The 25,326-nt window shown below is 48.0% G+C and overlaps 2 protein-coding genes across 3 annotated transcripts in view; both read right to left on the bottom strand.

Moving 5' to 3' along the window:
* The window catches only part of NRG1 (neuregulin 1), a 1,782,260-nt gene that overhangs the window by 1,317,817 nt on the left and 439,117 nt on the right, over positions 1-25,326 (bottom strand). The window lies entirely within an intron of this gene.
* Positions 1,694-20,158, bottom strand: LOC147727834 (uncharacterized). The gene is made up of 3 exons (XM_086962759.1): positions 19,892-20,158; positions 19,270-19,831; positions 1,694-1,746 (listed from the first exon to the last, which is right to left on the bottom strand). The coding sequence occupies exons 1-3, from the start codon at positions 20,156-20,158 to the stop codon at positions 1,694-1,696; spliced, it is 882 nt and encodes a 293-aa protein (XP_086818885.1).

The following is a 25,326-nucleotide window of genomic DNA, read 5'->3' as shown; positions in this document are numbered from 1 at the left end:
ACCACGCTTCCCCCACTTCTGCGAAAGGTGGTGCGGTTTGGCACGTTATCGGGTCTCAAGGTCAACTGGGCGAAATCGGTAGTGCTGCCCCTAACTCCGGTGACCAAACAAGTGGAGACCGAGATCCCTGTCCAGTGGACTGAGGATCCGATCAGGTACCTGGGGATTCAGATTCATACAGATTCGGAACTGCTCATAAGCCAGAGCTACGGGAAAGCGGTCAGTAGGCTTGAGGATGATGTAGAGATTTGGAGCAAACTACCTCTTACCTTAATGGGACGTATAGCCATAATGAAGATGGTGGTCCTGCCGAGGTTCTTGTTCCCTTTTGACGCTCTGCCTATCGTGCTCTCCAGGGCCTTCTTTCAGCGCCTGACGAGCCTTATGATAAAACTGGCGTGGGCAGGGAAACAGCCGAGGGTTAAATGGACAACGCTCACCCTGCCGTACAGTATGGGGGGCCTGGCGGCGCCGGACCTTGAATTGTACTACAGGGTGGCCCAGGCAACCCATCTACACACCTGGGTTCATGGTGACCGCAGGATACAGCATGTCCGGTTGGAGCGCCTATTCGCGCACCCGCTGCAGCTCCCCGCCACGATCTGCAAACCGCTGGACAGTCGAACAGGAATTCTGGACTCCATCTCATCCACCAATCATGCTTGGCCATCTCTCCTGCTCCGCCAGGGAGGAGCCACGCTATACTCACCGGAAATGCCGATGGAATGGATGCTATGGCTTCCGCCTATGGCGGAAAGAGCAGCCATACAGGAACTAGCGAAACTGGGGCTAAATAGAGCGGGTGATCTGTTCTAAGACGGGGTAGTCAAAACCTGGGAACAAGTGCGGGGAGATGGAGGCGAACCTTCGCTGCTCCAACGCTTCCACTTTCACAGAACCCGGAGGGCCCTCATGGAGATACTGGGCCCGGACATGGCGGAACCTACGGATGTCCCGGAATTGACTTTTGTAATTAAACGCAAGGAGCCTAAAAGACTCCTGACAAACATTTATAGCATAGCCAGGTCACATGGTGTGCACCAACTCATGAAAGCCAGGTTAGAATGGCAGAGGGACCTGGACACCACGTTAGACGATGCGACATGGCGCTATTGCTGTGAGAGTACGCAACGCATATCTCTGATTGGGAAACACCGGCTCATACACTACAAGTTTCTTCAAAGGGTGTACTACACCCCGGAGAGACTCCACAGATATGGACTACGAACAGAGGCGAACTGCGAGAGGTGTCATGCAGCGGACGCCTACTTCCTACATTTGGCGTGGGGTTTGCGGGGGCATACAGACGTTCTGGCGCGAGGTGTTCGCCGAAATGAGCAAAATACTGGAAGTTGACTTGGACATAGATCCGGGCATAGCACTCATAGGCAACTCCAGGAGGCTCCCTGGTGTGATACGCAGGCTCACGGACATGGGTATGCTAATGGCCAGGAGAGCAGTGGCCCAGTGCTGGATGAGGGGGCCTTTACCGACTAAGGCTAAATGGGCGCGGGATATGCTGTACTGTAGCACACAGACGGAGACGTATAGCGAACTACTACCTCCGAAAAGTCGCCCGAAAAACTTCTGGGCCTTATACCAGACTTACCTGCAAGGACAGCAGGGTGTGAGCGGAGGCACCGCGGGTACTGATCCCCAGGGATAGGAGATGAAAGACATAAATGACACTACACTAAGGGCTAGGGACGGAGTGATGAGTCTGGAATGGATAGGGGAAGGCTTCCACTGGAGAGGACAGAGGAGAGGGAGCACATAGAGGGAGGGGCGAATTGGCGAGGTGACATGTTAAGTAACACGCGGTAGGCGCAGCCAAGCTTCAAACATAGCATAAGGTAAGAAGGATAGATAGCCGAAAAGTGACAGGGGTTTGGTTCCCGTGGGAATACAAGTAATGAGGGGTGAGTGGAGCGGGAGATAGGTTAGGCTACCACACTATTGAACAATTAGGAGTAGCGAGGAGGTCTCTCCGAGGCAGGGGCAGGGGGGTGGGAGGGAAGTTGACGGCACTGTTGAGGCTACTTTGGCCTGTTTTGACACGAACCGTCAGGTATTGTCAGCAGTTGGGTAGAGTACATAGTTGAGTTGCAGTGGGGGACACAGAGGGAGAAAAGATGAAAATGCACGTGTACAATGCAACCGGCAATGCGGGGGATTGCAACAGATTGTCGATCAACTATACTTTGAGGTACGCCGTCGGACCCCCGGGTTGTCGGCCGACGGGCTGTGTAATATAAGAACTAGTTTTGCCTGATAAGCCTGAGATGCGGCCAGCCCGAGAGGTTGTAGGCCTGAAGCTGTGTAAACTGAATTTGTGCAATAATAAAAAAAAAGTCTTGGGACACAGCTCCTACTCCTATTCTCAATCTGGGGGCCGAATCACCTGCTAGGTCCCTCCTCTGGGTGGGACTGTCGTAAATATTTAATTTACCGTCTTAATTTCTATGCAGGTAAGTACTTAATCAATAATAACTCAATCGGAAAGAAAGAAACAGAGTCCGTGGTGTTAGAGTTCTTAGGGGTTTTATTCCTTAAAAAGGAATCGTTCCGGAACTGGATATCAGGTTTCTGCAACCACAAAGGGTTCAGGAAGGGATAGAGCAATATTTTATTGACAGTACATAGCTTATATACTTAATTTACATCATAGAAACCAATATAGGAGGCGTAACAGCTGAGAGAAGACAAAATAACAGCATCCACGTGTTAGTGGTACGTAATCAGAAGGCGTAAACTAGGCGTGAACTAGAGGTGTGTGTTAGGAACGTCACAGATAGGTGTCATATGTGGGTGGCACTAAACAGAAATGTTGCAATGTCAGCAGAAATCGGAGGCTTGGATGCGCGCGCAGCTGCATGAAGTGTGATTGACGTGAAACTGGAGGGTGCAGGGGACTTGACATTTACACTGACGGAAAGAGACAGAAGTCTGGCATGTCAGATCAACTTGTACTTCTATCATATCTGATATCTGATGTTTGGGAACCATATTATCTGAACGGAAAAGGTCTCTGGGGCAGAAGCTATTCTATACTGACTGTGAGTGCGTGTATAAGCGCCCGAGTGTCTGCATGAGAAGCGTGGGGGCATGGGCCTTCCATGGGAGCATGGTAACAGAGGCTATGAATTACTTGCACGGAGACAGGCCGGCCCTCCTGCTCTGCAGCTGGGGGGATGTTTACTTAAACTAGTAGGCAGGAATGTATTTTCGAGGAGCGGAACAGATAATTCGAAGGTTGTAGTCAGTCTTGGCAGGCAGCAGGCTGAGCTAAGCGCGGTGGGCCGCGCTGGAAGTAAGTCAGAGTTCACGGGTACAGAGACAGCCTGGGCTGAGGCTTTCAGAGTCAGAAGCCGAAAAAAAGCTCGATAGCAGAAATTCAGGGCCTACTTCGCCAGAGCAGAAAAACGTGTAAAGTACACTACAAAAAGACGTTGGCATAGCATACTTAGGAACGGACTATTCAACCCATTCAGGGTGGGTCTGAAAGAGGACATGTTAACGTTGGACGCAAATGTATTTGCGTCTTCATAGCTGGCACAGGAGGGAAGTTACATGCACTTCAGGCTGGTACATGGAGACGGTGGGGTACACGCTAGGGAACATAACTTGACCATAAGATTTATATTTCCTCATTCCCTCCTTGTTCCCTACGGACCCTTCATGATATATCGATCCTCATGAATCGATCAGTTTGTTCTTGTAACATCATTTGCTCTTCTTTCTTTCTTTGACGTTGTGAGAGAAAACTAGAATGTTCAATGCATGATGTGGCACACAGTCCACAAATCGCTGGCCCACACTGTAGGCACAGGCAGCAACTGAATACTAGGACTAGGCCAATGCCTAGGAAGGATAGGATCTTCCATCCCCAAGCGGTTAACGTTGTCCAGAACCAACCGGACCAAGTCCAGGTGCCTGGATTCTGATGTATCAGATTGGCAATTTTATGAAGACGTGTAATAGCTTTGTATACAGATGGCGCGTTTTCTGGAATGAAAACACAGCAACTTGACCCGATGACCTTACATGCTCCACCTCTATCTGCCAAGATGACGTCAATAACAAGACGATTCTGAAGGACAACAACCCGCATGGCGGACTGCTCTTCGGTTAAGTTACCTAGGGCGGAGTCAGTTTCATTCACTACTGCTTCAAGTGTTCTAGTTAATCTGCGTATTAGTTTACTATTTTGGACGGGGCCTAAAAAGAAAAAGAATCCTTTATTAAAATCGGTGTATTGTTCCCATGCCGTTTCTGTGTAGTCGACAAGCGGGAGATCTCTTCGGAGTCTATTCTTTACTAGATTTGTATTTCTGTGATAATCAGGAGGAGCTAGAAAAACAGGTGGCAGAAGGAATGCAATATAACAGGTACCATCCCAATCTGGAGGTAAGCGTATGTATGCGGTATGACCACAAACAAAATAAGAATGACGGGTAGCTTTAAAGGACGATTTACCTTGATCACTGAATTCGACCACAGTAGTACATTTACTATGACCTAAGTGTACTGAACCTTTCTTCCTGACACATAATTCACCAGTAACTGGTAAAACTGACATAGCAGGCAGAACTGGTGCAGCTTCGGATTCAACAGTGAGAATCATAAGATTGATTGTGTAATTTCCTAATTCATATACTTCATTTTCTAGATCAGTTCCTATTCTAGTGGGGAGTCCCTCCTTATCAGGGTAACAGACATCGAGCAGAACTAAGTTCAAGTTTCCCCAAACCCAGCTCCCTTGGAAAACAACAATATAAGGATCTAAGGAATTAATCATTTTAAACCATGCACCACAGGAGCCATTGTGAGTGAACGGGTACGGAAAGAGGGGCAGAGCTCCCTTGTAATTCTGGTAGGGAGGGAGTCGGCCACATATCCAGCAGTTTGTAGCATTGCTAGTCTGATGGGAATGATGTAGCATACTAATGAATGTGTTGTTGCGCAGCGCAAGTCTGTAAGAAAGTTCATGTGGAGGTAACTCGCTAAAAGAATGTTCAGCAGAAACATTGTAAGCAGATTGTTCACGCTTGAAAATAGGGTAATAGATAGGAAGTAGTATACTTGCAACAATAATCAGAAGACTTAGAAAAAACATGATTAATAATGTCACTATACAGTGACTACGCAGTGATTTGCAATATGTACGTTTCTTGAATTGTCTCTCTCTCTCTCTATCTCGATCTAGGGGATACATGTCAGAAACTATTTAACCGATTCACCTAGGGGAGGACTTAAACAATTAAACTGTCTGACTTGCTAGATCGGAGCTTAAGTTTATACTCCTCTTGGGGAGTTTTCTCTCGTTCGGAAACTTTAAAGTCACTAGGCTCAATACAGTCTTTGGAAGGGGTGGACGAGCCTGGGTCTGGTTTCAGTTCGTTGCATTGTTTAATATGGCTCGTGTGGATCCACCCCTTTCTCCCTTCCACTTTCACTGCTGTCCTCGTAGTAAGAAGGACGGTCTTCGGCGCTTTCCAGCGGGCCTCCAGCGGACTTTTCCTGTCGAAGTTCCTAATTAAGACCAGGTCGCCAGGACGGACATCATGCGGCTTTACATCAGTGTTGTCAGGGAAGGCTGCGGCAACCTGCGAACGACATGATTGGAGTGCAGACATCAAGGAGGCAAGGTAATCTGTCAACATGTTACAATCAACATCAGTAATTTTCTTAGGAATGGGCGTCCCCCACATATTCGGTGGTCTACCAAAAACCACTTCGTACGGGGATAGTCCTGATCTCGAGTGGGCAACCATTCTCATGTATAACAGTGCAACTGGCAGGGCGACTATCCAGTCAACCCCTTTCTCCTGACATATTTTACCAAGGCGGGTCTTTAGTGTCTGGTTATGCCTCTCTACAAGGCCTGCGGCTTCGGGATGTCGGACACAATGGAATTTCCACTGATATCCTAGCAGCAAGGAAACTTGTTTCATTAATTCGGATGAGAATGGCTGTCCGTTATCTGAGTACACGACACGAGGCAAGCCGTACCGTGGGAAGAATTCACGAACCAGCTGCCTGGCAGTGGTCGGAGCAGTGTAATCAGGGACTGGATATGCTTCGGTCCAACGGGAAAGTGCACAAACAATTACGAGGACATATTTGAATCCTCGACAACGGTCCATCTGGATATAATCCATCTGGAGGACTTCAAAAGGGTGATCGGGAGGATGAAATCCACCTTGCTCTACAGGGACGCTTTTACCTGGATTGAACTGACAACAGATCATGCAAGTACGCACTTTCTGTTTTGCTGCTGCTCGTAAGTGTTTATTGCTCCAAATATTTTGTAAACTGTCTAACATCGCTTTCTCTCCTAGATGTGCTGGACTATGTGCTGTATTGATCATGACTTGAACCATAGAGTCAGGGAGAAACCATGAAGATTTTCCCTTCGTCATCCAACCTTGATCTGTCTGGATCCCTCCTAGTTCAGTCCATTTCTTTATTTCATCTGGGGTAGCATGTGTCTGAATATCGATTACATCTAGTGTGGGATCCCTGACTGTCATACAATTTGTCGGTCCTATTGTCTTTGTCACGTCAGTTGTCGGAGTGTGCGTCAATGCTGTATGTTTTGCTGTCTGGTCTGCCAGGTCGTTACCCTGGGAAACAGAATCTGTAACCTTAGTATGTGCTTTACACTTCATGACGGATATGCCTGAAGGCAGATGTATTGCTTCTAACAGTGCTTGAATGAGGGGACCGTGTTGGATCTTGACACCATGAGAGGTCAAAAAACCTCGTTCTTGCCATAACATTCCGAAGTCGTGTACAACTCCGAACGCATAACGGGAATCAGTGTATATGTTAACATTTCTGTTCTTGACTAGTATACAGGCTCGGGTCAGAGCAATAAGCTCTGCCGCTTGAGCGGACAGTGTGTCAATACGATGTGTTTCTTTAACTTCGGTTTCAGTGGTCACTGCATACGCGGCCACTAATTCTCCTGTACTTGTTCTCATACATGAACCATCCACATAAAGTGTCAGGTCTGGATTTGTCAGTGGAACATCTGTTAAGTCTCGTCGAGGCTTCGTTACTGCATTAATGATTTCTATACAATCATGCGGGGCTGGATCTGTTATAATTGTAGGTAACAATGTTGCGGGGTTCAGAATGCTGCAGCGTCTGATTTCTATGTGTGGCTGGAATAGTGTTAATTCGTAACCTGTCAGTCGTGCTATAGTCAAGTGCTGAGTCTGGGTTCTGTTTAAAAGAACCTCTACAGAGTGTGGAACTTGTACTGTTAACTGATGGCCTAAAACAATTGAATCGCTCTGTCTGATTGCTAGGGCTGTTGCTGCTACTGACTTTAAGCACGCAGGGAGTGCCTGGGCTACTGAATCCAATGTACTTGAAAAATAAGCGCAAGGCTTATGTGAACCTGCTTGGTCTTGAGTGAGGACAGACAATGCTGTGCCATCACGTTCTGTAACAAAAAGTGTAAAAGGTTTGCTGTAACATGGTGTCGCTAAAACTGGTGCTCGACATAATGCTTTCTTTAATTCCTCAAAGGCTTGCGTGTGTTCCTGAGTCCAAGGGAGGACAGTCGAGGTCGCTGCCTCCTGTGTTGTTAACTGAATGAGTGGTTTAGCTAGAAATGCATATTGAGGAATCCATTGTCTGCAGTACGAGGTGAGGCCTATGAAGGCCCGCACTTCCTTTTGTGTCTGGGGTTGTGGCATATTTACAATTAACTGAATGCGATCGGGAGTGAGCTGTCTCCCCACTTTGGACAGCAAGTGACCCAAGTACACAACTTGCTGAGCACAGAATTGTAGCTTCGAAGGAGACACCTTGTGCCCCTTGTCGGCCAGAAAATGTAAAACTGTCAGTGATGCTTGTTCACATTCGGGCTCACTTCGTGCGGTGATCAGCAGATCATCGACGTATTGCAGTAAAGCGGTGTTAACTGGCATTTGAATACAATCTAGTTGTCTTTTCAGTGCTTGACTATAGATGCTGGGGCTTTCTGTGAATCCTTGAGGTGCGCGGGAAAATTTGAAACTTCGTCCATTTAAACTGAATCCGAAGAGATATTGGCTCTCTGGATCAATGGGTACACTAAAGAAAGCGTTCTTGAGGTCAATTACAGTGAAGAACGTTGCTTCAGAATCAATAGCAGTCAATAGGGAAGAGATATCGGGGACCACAGGGTACTGTGGTACAATGCATTTATTCAGCTCTCGCAGATCAATCACCAGCCGATATACTGGCGGTGCCTTAGGATCAGTACGTTTAAGAATTGGAATGATGGGTGAATTACAGATATTGGAGTCGGTCTCTACGACCACTCCTTGGGCAATGAGCTCTTCAATGATTTCCAGTAAAGCCACTACAGCATCGGGTGGTAACTTGTATTGTCTGATTCGGGGTAAGACAACTCCTGTCTTAAGTGTAACACGGTATGGTGTGATATGCATACAACCTACATCAGTTGGGCCTTTTGCCCACAAGTGATCTGGTACCTTTTTCAATCTGACATCAAACTCTCGTAATACATAACGACCCTTGAAATCCCGCAGAAAGAGTCTAACTCCCTCCGGGGAACAGCATATTATGGCTCCTAAAGCCTTCAATGTTTTTATTCCTAACAGATTTTCTGGACATGATTTCGCAAGTAACAAGTCTGTAACTCGTGATAATGGACCCACAGCCAGGGGGACTGGTTCTGATACTTCATTTACAATGGGCTGTCCTGAAAAACCAAGGGAAACATTCTGTGAGCCTGAGAGGGGTGCCCCTGGGACTTCGTCATGGCTTATTGTGGTGCGGCTTGCCCCTGTGTCAATTAAAAACTTTCTGTCTTTTCCCAATACTTGACTGTGTACATAAGGACCTTCTTGATCTACAGGAATTTCAATAAGAGGCAAACCCAACTCCCTCTCTAGGCTGTTTCATGCGTAACGTTGGTAATCGGGGTAAGCAGCTTGGGCATACTGGTACATCTGTTGGGAAACTTGTTGAGTCGCGGCAATGGGCTGTGGCTGTGATACCGCTACTGTCTGTGCTGTATGAGATGAAGCATGCATAGGCTGCGTGTTCTGCATGGGTTGTACATTCTTTGAGGTCTGTTGCTGGGCCTGATCTTGTCTTGGTGGATGCGGTCTCTCTTTAGTTTTACCTGTTGATATGTTATGTTTCAGAACTGGACATTCATGTACGTAGTGACCTGGCTGCTTGCAATAGTTGCATGTCCCTTTAACGGGAACTGCGGCGTGACCTGTCTGGGTCGTACCCTTTCTGTGGCCGTCGGTTGGGACCGACTGGGCTACTAGCATTTTCATTTTCGTGTCTTTCATACGTTTCTGTTCCTGATCCTGTTCTTCTCTAATTCTGTTCTGATGGTATTGTAACATTTGTAACATCTGTGATGGCGTATTGGCTTGCCATGTACTCTCGACCTTGTATACACGGTTTTTAACTGCTAACAGGGAATTCTCGACTAACTTTGATACAAAAAGATGCGGGTACGACTCGCTACTTGGTTTAAGACCACTATTAATAATAAAACATTTCTCGAATCTTGAATAGAAGTCACTAGTATCTTCGTCGGGTTTCTGTTTACATGCTGATATTGCATCCCAGTCTTCCTTTCTAGTTGTCAGTAATCTTGGCAGAACCTGTACTATCAAACCTGGTAATGCTTTAGTTTTCTCCCCAAGGCCTACCCCTGGGACACGTTTGTTCTCTTCATCTTCTATTTCTGCCCATACAATCTTTTTCTCTCCCACCTCCCATTCCTTTTCCTTGAGTTTCTCGTAGATGCCCGTGGGCAGCAGTACCTTTAACATTTTCATGATATCTTCATACGTATAATCCCCCATCAGTAACATGTCTTTAAGCTCTCTGTGAAAACCTGCAGGGTCTTTATCATGGCACGGGACTAGTTTCTTCATTTCTAACAGTTCTAACTTAGTCAGAGGCGTGTGTACATACACACGTTTCAAGGTATGATCGTCACCCATAACTGGATGCACTTCTCGTAAGGGGTTCTGACTTTCAATGCCATGCAGACGTTCCATATGATAAATTTTTCTTTCTGGGGGCGGAGCGGGAACATATTCGGAGCTTATGAAAGTGTTATATCTATGTCGTTGTTCTAGAATTATTTGTATTAACTTGGTACTTAGACCTCTCCATCTATCCATGAGTAGTGCTTCTAATGTATCGTGTAAGGGACCTGGATCAGAATGTTGGTTCCTGTATAACGTGAGGAGGTGCTGAATCATGTATACGCCTGCTAATTTCTGCTCGTCTGGGGAAAGGTTCAGGAATGTCTGTGCTACGGTGTCATCATTGTATATATCCGGATTGTCAGTCCATAATATGGCTGACCGGGCTAGTTCTTGTTCATCCATAGAATTGAGTACATGGTACCCCATTCGTTCTCCAAGCCTTTTATCAGTCTCCTGGAACTGATGTTCAGGAGAATTCGGGTTGGTTAAGCTGGAGAGGAAAATTCTCTTGCTTTCTGGACGAATGCCTTTCCTAAGGTAAGTTCCCTTACCTACATACGCTATAGTATCTGTAGTCTTTTCTGGTTCTTCAAGTTCTTCTTCCCCCTCGGAGGAAGCCTTTTCTTTCTCTTTTTCGTGTATGTCTATCACTGCTTTTCTTATTTTCTTGTACATACTGGCTATGCAAGTCCCCTTATCATGTTTTCCTTCAGATATATTTTGGCCCCACCTGTTGAGTGCATCTAATTCATCCTGATCTGTTTCAGGCCTGTCTCGTTCTTTTTCCATAGTGCTTCCTCTACCTTCATGATGCACTCGGCATCCCATGTTCCGGTAACTGGCCATCTGTGTCTTTCGTCTAGATGCTTAGTATAATCGGCCCATAAATCTAGATATAATATGGCATCTATGCCATGCTTATGGTACATAAAATTTCCAGGAGTATCCCTAGGGGGGATAGGAATTTCTTCCTCTAGTATCCCTTTCCTAGTTCCTATCTGCTTTAACTTGTTGAAAAACGGCATCTTGTTTACTTAGTACTGAATGCTCAATCCTTGCTACTTAATACTGAATACAGCTAGTTATACAAGAACACAATAATGCACATTAAAAAAACAGTCACACTCATACCACGACATTAATCACATGAAAAGACATTTGAGACATATATGACTACCCCCTATACCGGATGTACTGCTAAACAGCACAGATACACTGTCAGAGACAATGCAAAAACTTGAATAACTGATGTACTGCTAAACAGTACAGATACACTGTCTAAAACAGTGCAGACCGGACTTGTGTACCCAAACCCGTCTAGATACGTCCCAGCAATGGTACTCACCGGGAAGCACGGAAAACAGAAGGCCTCGGAAAACTCGACTGGACTGGACCGGACTCGACTCGACTTGACACGTGGATACTTCGGAAAACTGGTGGGCCTCTTGACACCTCGGACCTTGCTTCTTTCGGCTAGGCTCTGGTCGGGATCCTCCGCACTCCTCACCGCCTCGTCTGGGTGCTGATCGCAGTCTTCGTCACCTCCGTGGGCCAGAGGGAGATACAGGAAATCCTGCCGGTACGCGTAGGTTCCGTCTAACTGATGGCAGGGGACAGAGCTTGCAACGCACCAACCGGCGCGTGGGGTGGGGGAGGGGTCCCTGTTCGGGCGCCAAAATGTCATAAATATTTAATTTACCGTCTTAATTTCTATGCAGGTAAGTACTTAATCAATAATAACTCAATCGGAAAGAAAGAAACAGAGTCCGTGGTGTTAGAGTTCTTAGGGGTTTTATTCCTTAAAAAGGAATCGTTCCGGAACTGGATATCAGGTTCCTGCAACCACAAAGGGTTCAGGAAGGGATAGAGCAATATTTTATTGACAGTACATAGCTTATATACTTAATTTACATCATAGAAACCAATATAGGAGGCGTAACAGCTGAGAGAAGACAAGATAACAGCATCCACGTGTTAGTGGTACGTAATCAGAAGGCGTAAACTAGGCGTGAACTAGAGGTGTGTGTTAGGAACGTCACAGATAGGTGTCATATGTGGGTGGCACTAAACAGAAATGTTGCAATGTCAGCAGAAATCGGAGGCTTGGATGCGCGCGCAGCTGCATGACGTGTGATTGACGTGAAACTGGAGGGTGCAGGGGACTTGACATTTACACTGACGGAAAGAGACAGAAGTCTGGCATGTCAGATCAACTTGTACTTCTATCATATCTGATATCTGATGTTTGGGAACCATATTATCTGAACGGAAAAGGTCTCTGGGGCAGAAGCTATTCTATACTGACTGTGAGTGCGTGTATAAGCGCCCGAGTGTCTGCATGAGAAGCGTGGGGGCATGGGCCTTCCATGGGAGCATGGTAACAGAGGCTATGAATTACTTGCACGGAGACAGGCCGGCCCTCCTGCTCTGCAGCTGGGGGGAGGTTTACTTAAACTAGTAGGCAGGAATGTATTTTCGAGGAGCGGAACAGATAATTCGAAGGTTGTAGTCAGTCTTGGCAGGCAGCAGGCTGAGCTAAGCGCGGTGGGCCGCGCTGGAAGTAAGTCAGAGTTCACGGGTACAGAGACAGCCTGGGCTGAGGCTTTCAGAGTCAGAAGCCGAAAAAAAGCTCGATAGCAGAAATTCAGGACCTACTTCGCCAGAGCAGAAAAACGTGTAAAGTACACTACAAAAAGACGTTGGCATAGCATACTTAGGAACGGACTATTCAACCCATTCAGGGTGGGTCTGAAAGAGGACATGTTAACGTTGGACGCAAATGTATTTGCGTCTTCATAGCTGGCACAGGAGGGAAGTTACATGCACTTCAGGCTGGTACATGGAGACGGTGGGGTACACGCTAGGGAACATAACTTGACCATAAAATTTATATTTCCTCAGGACCAGGAAGGGGGCGGTTACACCCCCTTTCCTTTGTCTAGCTCCGCGCCAGGACTGGGGCTGGAAAGCCCCAGCACCGGTTTGGACTGGCTTCTGCACGGGGACACCTTGTGTGCCCCAGGCATGTCTCATTCTATTCAGCCCTGTCCTCCCAATACACAAAATCCTGTCTGGGGTGGTGCTCGCACCTCCCAAGGCAGGAAACCCTTTGTCCAAGACTCCCTCGCTGGAAGGACTCCCAGCAGCAGGAGGTCAGACTTGTGTCTGTGTTGGCAGCATCCATTTTATGATGCTGAGGCTCGAGTTTAACTTTAACCGGGGTTCAGGTTATGTACATGTCGTGTCCCACTAGAAGGGTGGAATGCTACCGCCGTCGCCAGAATTGGCGAGGGGTTAGTATCACAATTCGTATGACACCTTACTCGACATGTTTTGATAAAGCCAAACCAAAGTTAGCAAATAACTGCGAGGATTATAATGCACTTAAGAGTATATGGTATGGCAATATCCCGGAACAGCTAAGGGAGTTGTTCCCGACAGCTGCAGACGGGCTCAGCTCGTGCCTGAGCACCATCTCACATGAAACCAAGCACTCTGCCTCCAGGATTGTCGAGGCCTTCCATAGGAGTGGCTTATAGGTTAACATGTGTCCAGATAGGTTTAGATATAGGTATATAGGTCGCTCCCCACGGCCCCTGGCCCTCGCTGCTATCTCTGTGCTGATCGCACCGCTCAACACACCACGCCAGTACCATTGCCTGCATTGGTATCGTTGTGCTGCTCGCCCAGCATTAATTGTTTATTTGTTTATTCCTGTTGCCCATATAGACATCGCTGTGCATTAATTGTTTGTTTATTTGTTTATTCCTACTGCCCATATAGACATCGCTGTGCTGCTCGCTCTGCATTAATTGGGTACTTCTGTTGCCTTTATCCATATTGCTGTGCTGCTCGCTCTGCATTTGTTTATTTCCGTTGCCTGAAGCCGGCATTGGTTGCATTGCCTCATCGAGTCTTCCTGCCTTTGCATATTGTACACGCCTCGCCTCGCGTAGCGCTCACATTACCAGCGAGATTAAAATTAAGTTAAGTGTGCCTACTCGTGTTGTTTGTTGCCCCAACAGGTTCCGGTTTCGATTACGCTGCCATCTTGTTGTTGTTGTGCCTCGGAGCCCGTCATCTCCACCCCGCCCCCGCCTCCCAGCTGCTCCTCCCTCACCCCTCCCCCTCCAATATCCACATATGACAGACACTATTGCTCGCCAAAGGTAAGCCCGTCTACGCCCGACCGCGCCCAGCGCCAGACCCCCTGGTCCTCGCAATACCCACTCCACCCGCATTACATATGGACGCTGCTACTCTCCTTGCCCTTAACCCCGGACGCACCCCACAATGCTGCGTAGCTACCCCCGGACACACCCACGGTCCATATGCATGCCACCCATGCAAGTTCGCATGCATCAGGACCCACACCAAATCCTCCTACTCCAAACACAGCTCCGACCCTAACCACCTTAAGTGCATCCTGCTGAACACCCGCTCGGTCCACAAACACGCCACTGAACTCTGGGACCTACTCGACACCACATCACCGGACGTCGCCTTCCTCACAGAAACCTGGATGAACGCATCATCAGCGCCCGACATCGCCATAGCCATTCCAGACGCATACAAGATCATCCGAAAAGACCGCACCAACCAAACAGGAGGGGGCATCGCCATCGTCCATAAGAACACCATCCGAATCACGACCAGCTCCGACGTTAACCTCGCGTCCGCCGAACACCTTCATTTCCAGATCCACACCGACCCCAGGACCACACTTAGAGGCACCCTCATCTACAGACCACCAGGAACCCGCACACAATTCAACGAAGAAATCACCGAATTCATCAGCCCACATGCCCTCACCTCCGAGAACTACATTCTACTGGGAGACCTCAACTTCCACCTGGAAAAGAAAAACGACAGCAACACCACCACCCTTCTGGACAACCTGGCCAATCTCGGACTCAAACAACTTGTTGACACCCCCACCCACCTTGTCGGACACACGCTCGACCCTATCTTCACCTCCAGCAAACATATCTCCTTCGATCACACCACAGCTCTCCATTGGACGGACAACAGCTGCATTCACTTCAGCTACAAAAAGACCATGACCCACAACCCCCCACAACCTATTCCTCGAAGAAACTGGAACAAAATCACCACCGACCAACTCTTCACATCGCTAAACCAAAACCCTCCTACCATATCATCGGACCCAAACTAAGCTGCCGCCAAACTCACACAATGGATCACCCACAGCGCGGACGAATTAGCACCCTTGAAAAACCATCAGATCAAACAAGGCAGCAAAAAGGCCCCCTGGTTCAACAATGACCTTAAGAAATCCAAGAAGTTATGTCGTACCCTCGAGAAAACCAGGAGAAAAAACCCAACCTCTGACAACCTGACCACCTTCAAGGACGCCACCCGCAAACACCACCAATTGATCCGATCCACCAAGAAATCAGCATTCAAGGATCGACTCGACAACGCCTGTCAACAGCAAGGAACTATTCAACATCGTCAAAGAATTTACCAACCCCACCGCCGGCACCACCGACATCACTCCTCCCAAGACCTCTGCGACTCCTTATCCTCTTTCTTCCACAACAAAATCGCCGACATACATAACAGCTTTGAAAACCAGTCCGATGAACAGCCCACTCCACCCACCCCCGAACCAAATCAGCACCCTCACAACCTTTTCGCCTGGAACCCAATCACCACTGAAGACACCATCCGCCTGATGAACTCCATTCACTAAGGATCGCCAACCGACCCATGTCCCCACCACATCTTCAACAAAGCAGACTCCATCATCGCACCCCATCTCTGCGATGTCATCAACTGTTCCTTCAAATCCGCTACTTTCCCGGAAAGCTGGAAACACGCCGAGCTCAGCGCCCTTCTGAAGAAACCTACAGCAGACCCCTCTGAACTTAAGAACTACCGCCCCATCACACTCCTTCCATTCCCTGCCAAAGTCATTGAGAAAGTCGTCAATAGTCAGCTCGTCGCCTTCCTAGAATCCAGCAATTCCCTCGACCCTTCACAGTCCGGCTTCCGAGCCAAACACAGCACCGAAACTGCTCTCATCGCAGCTACAGACGACATCTGAACGCTACTGGACAACGGAGAAACAGTTGCCCTCATCCTACTCGACCTCTCCGCCGCCTTCAACACAATATGTCATAGCACACTCATACAACGCCTCAACAACGTAGGAATACAAGGAAAAGCTTTGGATTGGATCATCTCGTTCCTCGCCGGAAGAACCCAGAGAGTCCGCCTCCCCCCGTTCAAATCAGAGGCCACCGAAGTCATCTGTGGTGTCCCAATATGTTCTTCACTCAGGCCCACCCTCTTCAACGTATACATGAGTCCCCTCACATCCATTGCGCGCCAACACAACCTTAACATCATCTCCTACGCAGATGACACCCAGCTGATCCTCTCCCTCATCAAAGACTCAAACACCGCCAAAACCAATCTACACGAAGGAATGAAAGAATTAGCCGAATGGATGAAGAACAGCCGTTTAAAACTTAACTCGGACTAAACGGAAGTCCTCATCTTAGGATCGTCCTCCTCTGCCTGGGAAGACTCATGGTGGCCACCGGCCCTGGGCACAGCACCCATACCTACAGATCACGCACGTAACCTGGGCTTCATCCTTGACTCCTCCCTCTCGATGACCTGACAAGTCAACGCCGTCTTATCTTCATGCTTCAACATCCTATGCATGCTCAAAAAAATCTTCCGTTGGATCCCCACCGAAACAAGAAAGAGTCACCCACGCACTGGTCACCAGCCGACTGGATTATGGAAACAGCCTTTACGCCGGGACCACAACCAAACTACAGAAAAAACTCCAACGCATCCAAAACGCCTCTGCCAGACTCCTACTGGACATTCCCCGTCATGCTCACATTTCCGGCCACCTGAAGGATCTCCACTGGCTCCCCGTCAACAAGAGAATAACGTTCAGTCTCCTCACCCACGCACACAAGGCCCTCTACGACCTAGGACCCGAATGCCTCAACACACGACTGTCCTTCTACACACCCACCCGCCAACTACGATTATCCAATCAAGCCCTCGCCGCAATCCCGCGCATCCACAGATCCACCATGGGAGGAAGATCCTTCTCCTACTTAGCGGCCAAAACCTGGAATTCTCTCCCCACTCACCTCCGACTTACACAGAACCACCCCTCCTTTAGAAAGCAACTAAAACCCTGGCTATTCGATAAGTAATGCACCCACCCTCCCTCAAGCGCCTTGAGACCCTCTGGGTGAGTAGTGCGCTATACAAATTCCTGAACTTGAACTTGAACTCTTGGCAAAGTCAAAGGCTGGTGTTGGGATGGAGTACTGAAGTGAGATTCCTCTGTAGGACTCCGCTTCCTCCAATCACTCTCCACCATGTGTGCCTTTCTTTCTTTGACTGAGTTGCACTGTGCTCTCAGGGTCAACCTCTGGCTACCTAAAGCTGGAGGCTGGGTCCCCTTGTTTGGCTTACTGGAGGGACAGGTCAGGTTTGGGCCCTTTGGGTCCCAGGTTTGGCTGTGCCCAACAGTATCCATCTGTGGGAGGTCCCTAACTACTTTTAAGGGGGATCCCTCAGGAATTTTTAAAGTTTTCACCTGGCTAGGGCTGCTAGCTTTGGTGCCCCTAATCTGCTGATGGGGGTGCTTTATTTGACAGGGGGCCCTTTGGGGCTCACTGTCCTTCTTGTCCTCTGCAGCCCTGGGCTGAGTAAGGTAAGGTAGAGAGGGGCAGGTTACCTGCTCCAGACTGGGTCCCACCTGAGAAGTGTCCACTGACATCAGAGGCTCTGTCAGGCTAGGCCTAACCACCTCTGGGGCAGTTCCTTCATCAGGGGTAAGATCAGTTACCTGAGGAGGCTGATCCTTTCCTAAAGTCTGGTGGGAGGGAGATTTCTCTTCCTCCTCAGTGCTCTCTGTTTGTGTGGAGTGATCCATCATTTCAGGCTTCACAACACATGAATCAGTTTGAGTTTGGGCTGTGGCCATCACAGCCCCACCAACCTATTCAGGAGGAGACTCAGTTTGGGTATGGGCTGTTATCATAACAGCTCTGCTAACTTGTTCAGGAAAAGAATCTGTTAAAGATGGGGCTGAGACTTGCACAGCCCTACCAACCTTTTCAGGAAGGACATCTTGGATTGGGGCTGTGGCCAACACAGCCCCACTAACCTTTCCATGGGCATTTACCATTCTAGAATGGGTTTTCTGTTCAACCTCAGCCCAGGCTGAGATTTCCAAATCATTCCCCAGTAGACAATCTACAGGCAAGTTTGGGGACACTGCCACTCTCTTGGGGCCAGTGACACCTCCCCAGCTGAGATTTACCACTGCCATGGGATGATTTTTCCGAACTCCATCAATGTTTGTCACCTGGTATGTGGCACCAGGTAAAAGTTGCCTTGAGGGGACTAGGCTCTCAGTCACCATGGTGATGCTAGCCCCTGTGTCTCTAAAGGCCTCAACTTTCAAACCATTGATGAGGGGTTCCTGTCTATACTTGCTCAAAGTGTTTGGGCAATCAGTGAAATTGGCAAACCCCATGCCAGTCTCATAGACAAGATCAGTTGGGGACCTGGTTAGGCCAGAGTCCACCTGTGTTCCAAAAGTAAACCCACCCAAATTCTTGGGGGTGCTCCCACCACCTGGGGGACCACTGCTAACAGTGACAGGAGGTGTTGGAGCCTTACTTGGAGGTGTATTTTCCTTATTACCATTCTTTGGACAACAGCTGTCTGTTTTGCAATGTCCAACCTGTTTACAGGTATGGCAGTAAGGCTTTTTCTGTGTAGAGGAAGTGTCTTTGGACCCATCCCCATCCTTGGAGTTTTGGGGCCCTGGGGAAGTCTTCTCTTTGGATTTATCCCCACCTTTCTCTTGAGGCTTGGTAGTCTCTTTCTTTTGGTCACCACCCTGGTTCTTAGGCCTGATCCTGGTTCTGACCGATTTGTCTGCCCTCTTACCCAATTCTTGTGGAGAGGTCAGATCAGAGTCCACCAGGTGCTGATGTAGAAGCTGATTTTGACAATTACTTAAGATTTGCTCTCTCATAATTAAATTATACAATCCTGTATAGTCTGTAACCTTACTTCCCAGCAACCAGCCCTCCAGAGCCTTAGTGGCACATTCAACAAATTCAGACCAGTCCTGAGGCTGTGTCTTCTGGGTCTCTCTGAACATTAACCTGTACTGTTCAGTGGTTAAGCCTAACCCATCAATCACTCTTCAGGACCAGGTAGTGTCTAGAATCCCCATCACTAACTGTGAGGAGTCTGTCTCGGCCTCTACCTTCAAAGGAGAGCCACAAGATTGCTGCCCACTGCTCCGGAGGAATCTGCTGTACTCTGCAGGCCCTCTCAAGTGCAGTCATCCATTTGTGGATATCATCCCCAGCTTTGTAGGGGGGCACAATCTTACTCAGGTTTCTATTATCATAGGACCTGTCTTTATCCTTAGGGATAATGCTGCCACCAGTGGATCCTAATCCACCCTCTCTAGGCTGTCTTGCTCTAGCAAGTTTCTCTTGGGCCAGGGCAACTTCCCGTTCTCTCTTCTGGATCCTAACCTCAGCCTCTCTCATATTGGCCTCATGTTCCCTTCTCTGAGGGCTAGTCATCCCCCTTCTGGAGTGACCATGAGAACCTCTAGAAGCCTGGGAGGTGTTGGATTCACCTGAGTGATTCCTCCTCCTCCTGTGCTCCTGGTTAAGTCCACTTGGGGGTCTGAGTGGGTTTACCCCTGACTCTGTCCCGAATAGGCTTGAGTTAGCCATGCTAAGCCCTCTGGCTGGCACCTGACTATTTCTGCCATCATCAGAATCACTGCTCTCCCCTTCTGTCTCCTCTTCTTCCTCCTCCTCCTAAGGCTGAGTATCTCCAGTGACTTGGTCTTCCTCATCTAGCTGGACAACAGGGACAGGGGTGTCAGTATTATCATCTTCAGTGGGAGAGCCTCCTTCAACAATCCCTGTGGGGTCTGCTTTAGAGGTCTTTAGAACTTCAGACTGGTCTAAAAGTTCTCTGAGGTGGTCTGTGGTAGGGGTTGGACCCGTCTTGAGACCTCTTAAGGTACAGAGCTGCCTCAGTTCTTTAAAGTTTAACATAGCAAATTTGGATGGTGCCTTTGGAGGGTCACTCTCAACAGGGGCAGGTCCAGTGGACCCCTGTGCTCCAGACATTGCTCTAGTGTGGGTTGATATGTTGCAATCTACCTACACTGGTGTTTACCTACTAAACCTATCGAGTAGTTGTAGTCAGGGTGTGCTACTCCCTATCCTCTACAACAACAAAGTTCAGTAGAACCTAAGTATACTAGTCTTGTTTTATATGTACCTAGCAGGTACCTGTATGATCTTTCAAATGATACTTTCAAAGATTGTAATGGTAAAACAACAGCAAGCTCAAATCCCAACAGCTGCTCACCAATGTGAGAAGTTGGCCTGGTATATGATGCTCACTAGTTCTAGTGATCACCTTGTACCATGCCAATCAACCCTTATGATGATTGGTTGTAAGTCAACCTTACAGACCAGCTATCCTAGTAGCGTGGACAAGGCAGTCTTAGGCTAATCTTTGTAAAGGCATGTGAAGCAAGCTGTTTTACCATACACAATCCCCTTGCATACCAAATGAAAGGACACCACACAGATATATATTGAAAATATATATATATTTGTTTACTAAAAATATCCCCTATACTCTTTGAGCACAGAAGCAAATGCGTTAAAACAAAACACAGTTTAAATATACAAAAGTTGCACAATATGGATGAGCCCTAGGGGCCACCTAAACCATATACTAAAATAGTGGTGTAAGTACCACGAATCGAAAAGGAAGTAGGCCTAGGGCATCGCTGGAGCTGTTCGGGACTAACAGTGAAGAAGTCGGGAAAGGCCCGCGGGACTCGGGTGCAGCGCTTAAAGCACACGCATACACCAATGCAATGTCAATGGTGCGTAAAAGTCACAAAGTTACTGAAAAGGGAGCCTTCCGGATGACCTAGAACCTAGCAACTTGGAAAATAGACACTAGAGGTGTATTGCTACACAGGGGCACCGGAGTGCCAGCTTTACCTCACCCACAGGAAGCGGTGCATATGTCTCAAAGTGTGTCGGGTTTCGTCGCGCTGGTCTATGGAGCCTGTAGATGAAGATGCTGCAGGCGGGTCGTCGTGGAGAGTTCCGGTGGATCCAAGGGTGGATCTGAAGAGGTGAAGACCTGAAAGCAGAGGGGACAATGTTCAAAGTCACTAGCCAGTGACTACCGTGGAACCAGGATGGAACCAGGCGATGTCGGGTGCAAACAGGCGAAGAGGTGAAGAGTGTCTCTGCAGCCACGTGGACACGAAGAGGTCGAGGACGTCCAGGCGTCGGTCACGAGCTGTCCCATGAAGGCTCTAGCTGATGGCAGTGTCGGCTTCTTGATCGGAGCAAACCGGCCTTGGCTGATGCAAGCCACGCAGGAAGTGATGCAAGCTTCTCACTCTGACCAGCAAGGTTAGAGGGGGTGCTCCTTTTTACAGGAGCGAGGGCCGGTCTGGAGCAACCAGACCAGCGGTGTAGTTTTCGGATTTCGTCGCCAAGATGGCCACTAGCCAACGGACTAGTAACCGGGATGGCGCTTTGAGAGGCAAAGTGCAAAAGGGCCCCAAAGATGCTGCTCGGGGCTGGGGCTTCTCAAACCCCAAAGCACAGCGTTGAGGGTGCCTCGGGTGCTCTGCAGTCAGCTTCTCGGGGGTCTTTCGAGATGGCCGGTCCCACATCTCTCGGTGCCTCCACAGGTCTCTTCTTTTCAGGGACTGTGGATTGGGCTCTGAGATGTCTGGGAGTCTGGATCTCGTCGGGCTCTGGGCTTGGGCTCGGGCTCCGGCAGGAGGCGGCGGCGGCGGCAAAGCAGACGTCGAGTTGCTGGATGGTGCCTGTATTCACAGGGTGGTCACTCCTTGGCCACAAGGGAGTTGCTCTTCAGTCTTCTGTGCAGCAGAATGTCGAAGTCCAGTTTTCTTCTTAGTTTCAAGTCGAGTTCAGGATGATCTGAAGTCTTGGGACACAGCTTCTACTCTTATTCTCAATCTGAGGGCCGGATCACCTGCTAGGTCCCTCCTCTGGGTGGGACCAGGAAGGGGGGCGGTTACACCCCCTTTCCTTTGTCCAGGTCCGCGCCAGGACTGGGGCTGGAAAGCCCCAACACCAGTTTGGACTGGCTTATGCACTGGGACACCTTGTGTGCCCCAGGCATGTCTCATTCTATTCAGCCAGGTCCTACCTAATACACAAAATCCTGTCTGGGGTGGTGCTCGCACCTCCCAAGGCAGGAAACCCTTTGTCCAAGCCTCCCTCACTGTAAGGACTCCCAGCAGCAGGAGGTCAGACTTGTGTCTGTGGTGGCAGCATCCATTGTGTGATGCTGAGGCTCGAGTTTAACTTTAACCGGGGTTCAGGTTATGTACATGTCGTGTCCCTCTAGAAGGGTGGAATGCTACCCCCGTCGCCAGAATTGGCGAGGGGGTAGTATCCCAATTCGTATGACACCTTACTCGACATGTTTTGATAAAGCCAAACCAAAGTTAGCAAATAACCGCTAGGATTATAATGTACTTAAGAGTATATGGTATGGCAATATCCCGGAACAGCTAAGGGAGTTGTTCCCGACAGCTGCAGACGGGCTCAGCTCGTGCCAGAGCACCATCTCACATGAAACCAAGCACTCTGCCTCCAGGATTGTCGAGGCCTTCCATAGGAGTGGCTTATAGGTTAACATGTGTCCAGATAGGTTTAGATATAGGTATACTATATCTAAGTAAGAGGTGATTACACCAACTTACCCCAGCTGATTGATCAGCCAGTGTGTCAAATATGGAGGCCAGGCCAGGGGTGGCACAATACATGCTGCAGCCCCTGGTAGGCCTTGGATGCACCTATGCCCTGGGTACCTGGGGTACACTGTTACAGGGGCCTATAAGGTGAACCAATTTCCAATTGTGTATGTACCTAAGGTACATGGAGTCCATTTTAAGGAGAGAGCAATTAGCCTGGGGCCCTGAATAGCAGGATCCCAGGCCAACTAAATCAAAAACCAGCTAAATACCAGTCAAAAAGTTTGGGGGTAACCATAGTCAGATACCCACATTCCTACACTCGCGGTCCATCTCCTTAAGTAGGGAGGGAAGCATCTTTACTACGAACAGCTAGAACGCCAACCAAGATAGCGTGAGCTCGTTGACCCGCTCTAAAAGACGGTGTACACCAGCTCACCCTGGTCAGGTAAAGTGCAAATGCTGATACAACTAGTAGGGGATGGTATTAAAATGCAATAGCATTTATTTCACAATTAAAAAAAAGTACATAAAGCAGTTTAGAAACGCTTCACTTTCAGAGCACGTCAATTTCAGCAGCAATTAAAAGCGCTTCACTTTTCAGAGCATGCAGGGTCCATTCGGGGGTTGTGGTGGCAATACGTGCACAGAAGTAATCTTACTGTCCGCTGTGCGCTTGTGTTTCCATCTCCTTAAGTAGGGAGGGAAACCTCTTTACTACGAACAGCTAGAACGCCGACCAAGATGGCGTGTGCTAGGTGACTCGCTCTAACAGGCGGTGTACACCAGCTCACCCTGGTCAGGCAAAGTGCAAATGCTAATACAACTAGTAGGGGAGGGTATTAAAATGCAATAGCAGTTATTTCCACAATTAGAAAAATATTTATTACACAATGCAATTTAAAAACGCTTCACTTTCAGAGTGAGTCAATTTCAGCAGAAATTAAAAGCCCTTCGCTTTTATGAGCATGCAGATTCCTTTTGGGTGTTGTGGTTGCAATATGTGCAGAGGGGTAATCTTACTGTCATCACAGTTGTAAAAAAGATTGAAAATGCCTAGACTTTGAAGATGATTCGGTAACAGTTAGCCAGATTGTAGATTCCAACATCTGACTAATCTTCTTTTGACACAACTGTCAGATAGGTCCACTGAGGTGATATATAATTTTAGTTCGGAGTATTTATTTTTTGTTGGCCTTGTAGCACCAAGCAATTCACTGTCAGTAATCTCAGGATCAATTTCAATTGTCTATGGTTCTTCTCTGATAGACTTCTACTTGGTTCTTTTATTGCAACAGGCCACTGGTCTCATGGATGCACTCTCGATTTCTATATGTTCACTTATGACTACTGATGGATCTTCTGCACTCACAGCAAAACGTGTGCCCTGCAGCATCTTGACTCACTTTCCATTGGGGGTTCTCGAGACTTGTATTTTCAGCTTGACTTGTTCAAGCTGAAAATACAATCTTCTTGATGATCATGACTTCGCACCAATTCTTCACTCTGATTTTCAAACTGAAACAGACTACTGGTACCTTCACTAGGATCTTCTTCACCAGTTTCAGGATTTACTTATTCCCCCCTCTCTGGATCCACACAGCACGCTTTAGCTTGACTCTGTGAATGAGTGGTGGTTATCCCCAATTCTTCATCTGCAGTCTTCACTCTTCTTGTGTGAGCTGCATGGATCGACTGTGGGAATCCAGCATACTTTACAGCAGTGTTAGTGACCAGCACAATTTGATGTGGCCCTTTCCCCCTCATCTCAACAGCTTTTGTCAACATGCTTTTTGATCAGAATCTAGTCACGGAGTTACAGTGTGTGGCACTAAGTTTCTTTTGTCAGTGCTGTTGCCAAATTCACCTCAGAGGCAGATTTCACCACATCAGTCAGACCTTCGCAGTACTCCAATACAATATTATCAGTTATGATACAAGGATTGCTGATGGGATGTATGCCTCTCCCATAGCTCTACCCATCAGGATATCATGGGGTGAGAGACCAGTCTTTATCTTTGTCACAAAAACAAGAAGAAGAGTATCAGGGCACTTTAGATTTGTGGAGACACATAATATGACAAGTTTAGATTTGATGGTGCCATTCATTTTCTCAACAACTACTGATGAAGCGGTTGATAACTACAGTAAAACGTCTGTTCAATTTGAAGAGCAGTAGACAACAATTCTAGGACCTCATGTTTTTTAAACGAGTTTCACTATCTGTCTCAATTGAATTAGGCAGGCCACCCAGTGGTGTTAACTCCCTCAGCAGAATGACTGCAGTCATGCTGTCACTTCTGGTTGAATAGGCCTCAACCCATTTAGAAAACAAGCAGACAATCATGAGAATACATCTAAGCCCCTTTTACAGAGGTATCTTTATGAAGCTTAGTAAATGGGCCTTCTGATTTGCATGTGTGACTCATTACAACTAGTGTATGCTTCGCCTGATTATTAGCCTGGCAAATAATGCATCTGTGGCACAAATCTTCTGCTACATGTCTAAATGTTGTATTGTGCTAGTATTTC

Source organism: Lissotriton vulgaris, chromosome 3_1, assembly GCF_964263255.1.
Source record: "Lissotriton vulgaris chromosome 3_1, aLisVul1.2, whole genome shotgun sequence".
Lineage (NCBI taxonomy): Eukaryota > Metazoa > Chordata > Amphibia > Caudata > Salamandridae > Lissotriton > Lissotriton vulgaris.
The sequence above is the reverse complement of the archived record's forward strand: the minus strand, read 5'-3'. Positions and strand labels throughout refer to the sequence as shown.